Source organism: Aplysia californica, unplaced genomic scaffold, assembly GCF_000002075.1.
Source record: "Aplysia californica isolate F4 #8 unplaced genomic scaffold, AplCal3.0 scaffold00419, whole genome shotgun sequence".
Classification (NCBI taxonomy): Eukaryota; Metazoa; Mollusca; class Gastropoda; order Aplysiida; family Aplysiidae; genus Aplysia; species Aplysia californica.
In genome coordinates this window covers 500,815-504,792 of record NW_004797689.1, presented here as the reverse complement: position 1 = coordinate 504,792, position 3,978 = coordinate 500,815, and the positions used below count along the sequence as shown (strand labels likewise).

At 40.8% G+C, this 3,978-nt stretch overlaps 1 protein-coding gene across 1 annotated transcript in view; it reads left to right on the top strand.

Moving 5' to 3' along the window:
- Window positions 1-1,938, top strand: part of LOC101860989 (neurogenic protein mastermind) — a gene marked incomplete in the record, with an annotated part of 8,290 nt that extends 6,352 nt beyond the window's left edge. Inside the window, 1 exon segment of the mRNA XM_035971335.1 lies at window positions 497-1,938. Within this exon segment, the coding sequence (XP_035827228.1) occupies window positions 497-684 (188 nt within the window).
- Between the last annotated feature and the right edge of the window lie 2,040 nt (window positions 1,939-3,978).

Genomic DNA, 3,978 nt, shown 5'->3' with positions numbered 1-3,978 from the left:
CCCTCCCTCCCCACCCCTCCATCCCTCCCTCTCTTTCTTTCTCTCACTCTTTCTTCTCCACCTCTCCCTTTCCTTCTCCCCCTCATTTCACCTCTCCCTCTCTGACTCCTTCTCCATTCCTCCTTCCCTGTTTGATGAAACAGATCCTTTCCTCTTCCTCCTTCTCTTCCTCCTCCTCCTCCTCCTCTCCCTCAACTCCTTCTCTCTCTTTCTCTCCCTCCCTCCCTCCTTTCCTTTGATTAGACAAAGCCCATCCTCTCCTTCTCTATCCATCCCTCCCTCTCTCCAATAAGACAAACACTAACCTCTCCCTCCCTCCCTGTCCAATAAGACAAATGCTAACCTCTCCCTCCTTCCCTCCCTCCCTGTCCAATAAGACAAACACTAACCTCTCCCTCCCTCTCTCCCTCCAATAAGACAAACACAAAACTCTCCCTCCTTCCCTCCCTCTCTCCAATAAATCAAACACTAACCTCTCCCCTCCCGCTCCCCCCAGACTCCACAGTGTCGAGTGCGTCGGGCCAGACATCAATGTCTGGGATGGGCGGGGACGCTGTGATGTCATCGCTGCAGCCCGTGCAAGGACAGAGGCGGGGCGGCGGGGACAACTCAAAGTCCCGCAAACAGAAGAAGCCCACGTCAGCCGAGGGAAAAAAGGACAAAGGAAACTGTAAACAGCAGTAGGACCGCCATCTTGTTTTTTCTCTCGCTGTTCGCTGGAGCCTCAGACGGCCATCTTGTTTTTTCTCTCGCTGTTCGCTGGAGCACAGGACTGCCATTTTGTTTTTGTTTCGCTGTCGCTGGAACTTTGGACCAACATCTTGTATTTCCCCGATAGTCAGAGGGTCATAGCGTGACCAACCTGTTCCCTTGTTGTCACTGGAACATTTTCACCAAAACTCGTTTGAGTAGCAATGCTACAAAATGAGCCATATGTCACATTTTGAAAAGATAACAATATTGTTATCAAATTAAATATTATCTGTTTAAGTTCTACAAGTGGATGAAAAAATATTAGTCTGTCTGCTTAGACACCAAAGTAATAGTCTTGTGAAGTTTGGGAGTGGGCTGTTGTTGTTTTTATCGATCGAGGAGTGGGAGTCAGAAACACAGTTGTTGAGAAAAATCGAGGTTTTTGTCTGTTGTCTTAAAATAACTTGGGTGCAACAAGAGACTCATTTTGTTTCGTTGCTACACGTTTTTCTGTGAGATTATTTTCTTTTCGAATTTCTGCCAAATTCATTTCTTTGTGTCCAAGCTCACCGAATGGGCTCAAAGTTTGTTTTATTCAGAACATCAACTGTTTCATACCTCACTGTAGGAGCATTTAGCCACGGCTAACTCCTAGAACAGCTCAATGTAGGAATTCTTTCCTGTTCTGTTTGAATCCCCGCTCACCAAAACAAAACAAATACAGTTCAAAAACAAAAACGGCAGTATAGTACAACTTGTACTTGAATTGACATTCAAGTTTTTTAGGAAAAGACTGGTTCACTCTGTCGCTCATCTGTGAATTTCTTCCACGTCTGTAGAGCTGTTTGTCTCTGTACGTCAAGTCCAAACAAAAGTACAGTAGGACTCTGGCTCCAGCTACAATATAAACAATCCAAGTTTTCCAAGAAAATCTATGTATTCATAACATCATTGTTGGATTCTTTTTTCGACTATTGAAATTATACACACTAACGTAATGGTATATTATGGTGTGGGCACATAATAGTGTATAGTATAGAAATAGAATGGTGTATGGTAATAAAACACAATGGTGTATGGTAATAAAACACAATGGTATATGCTGGGGAAAGGGCTATAGCACATACAGCATTTTGCATCGTCATCAAACAGTTTTGATTGTGTTACGGTTGGCCATTTGGCTAGTGTGCACGCAAAGATGTGACTGTGGTTCCTGTGTGTGGAAGTTATGTTCTCAAGTATCCCCACCCCATGGTTCAACTCCCCCCCCCACTGCCTACCTCCACAACTCTAATCTGTCTCAATAAGCTTCCCGTTGTGATATTTCCCCCCAGCTGTTCGGTAACTCAGACAGCATTTCTCTTCTCACAAACATTTACTGTGGAAGTGACCAAAGGAAAATATTTTTTGATATCGTATAATGAATCCTTTTTTTTTTTGCTTAGGGGAAAAAGGACAATATATGCCTTAAGTTTACAACTAGAAACTTGTTTTGTTATCCTTACGATTATTATTATTATTATTGTCAGTCTAGAATGTCAATGGGAATAGTTATTGACATGACAGGAATTCTACAGATATATATGTGTTTGTTTAGAAAGGTTTTGGTATTTTCTCTTGTTATCTCTTTGTAGAAGGGGGGCTGATGCCAGTGAAATGATCAGTACTTTTTTAAAATTGTATTTTTCGTTGTCTGGAGAAAAGTTTTGGGGTGAAATTTTTTTTGTTTGTATTTAATTTGTGTCAGGGGGTCTTTTGGTATTGTGCTCAGTTTTGTATTTTTATGCAGGAAAAAAAAGTTTGGTTTTTCTTCTTTTGTGCATCGATGATGTCAGGTACAGATGAGCCAACTCCAAGATTTTCTAAAACCCAATTTGTGACAGTGTTGTAAAGCAAGATCAAGTACTTCATTTCTATAAATGAGGGAAAAATTCAACGAATACAAATGCATGAAACATGGACATGAAACTTGGGTGGAAGTTGTCTGTGATACTTTAATTCAACAGTCTTTAGCCTCTCCAATAAAACAAGCTTCCTGAAAGATGTATTGTTGTTGGGACAAAAAACATCCAACATAACCCTCTTATGCTGTTGAAGCTAGAGAGGTGAGCAGAGTAAGTCTGATTCCCTGTAAAGACTTCTCTGTTGACATCCACCCCTTTGGTGCTCATATGACCTTATGCAGTCACAAGCGCCGTAAAACCTCTACTAAAACAAACAAAACAACATATCCCTCAAATCGGCTGAGAGGCTGAATGATGCTGTTATGTTGAGTAGCTCACCGAGTCGAACTCGAATAGGCTGAGCAGCTGTGAAAAAAGTTTTTAACTTAACTTGAGTAGCGAGCTGAGTCGAACTCGAATAGGCTGAGCTGCTGAGAAATCTTGTTGAGCTTAGAAGCGAGCCAACTAATTGAGAAATGCCATCAAGTTGAGTAGTTAGTGGCAGAGAAATGTCGTTAAGTTGAGTAGTGTGCTTAGTGGCAGAGAAATGCCGTGCGTTAATTTGAGTAATGTGCTTAGTGGCAGAGAAGTGTCGTTAAGTTGAGTAGTGTGTTGATTTGGCTCAGATTATTCAAAAGCGCTGTTACGTTGAGTAGTGTGCTTAGTGGCAGAGAAATGCCGTTAAGTTGAGTAGAGAGTTGATTTGGGTCAGATTACTCAAAAAGCGCTGTTAAGTTGAGTAGCGTGCTCATTGGCTGAAAAATGCCGTTAGGTTGAATAGTAGTGTGCTTAGGAGCTCAGAAATTCAGAAATGCTGTTGTGTTGAGTAGCATGCTAAGTTATTGAAGACTGACTCAGTCATCAGCACACTGATAGTTTGTGTGCATTGCTCAAGCGCTGGTTTTGTTACAGCTCACGTTTTGAACACAGGGTCACTGAGTCGACTGACTCTGGCTACATAATAATGGGAACCTATTTATATATATATATAGGTCACACCTATGTTTTATATATATATATGTGCATGCCATTTCTTTATTTCTTGTAACTTGCATGAGGGATCGCCCGTAATTCTCTTCGGTAGTGAGTTTATTATCTTGACCGTTTCTTTACATTGTCACACTCAGAAATGCAGTTGTGTAAAGTAGGTTGGGCTGGGTTTTTAAAAAATTTATTTATTTTTAAAATTGTTTAATTTATTTTATTTTTTTGCTATTGGTATGGTAAAAACAGCTGTTATTTATTCCGCAATCTCAGTATGGCAGGGTTTTATTTTGTGCACTAAAATCCTATCACAGACATTTTCACTTTTGCTCAAGTCATAAGTTAAGTTTGACTGACT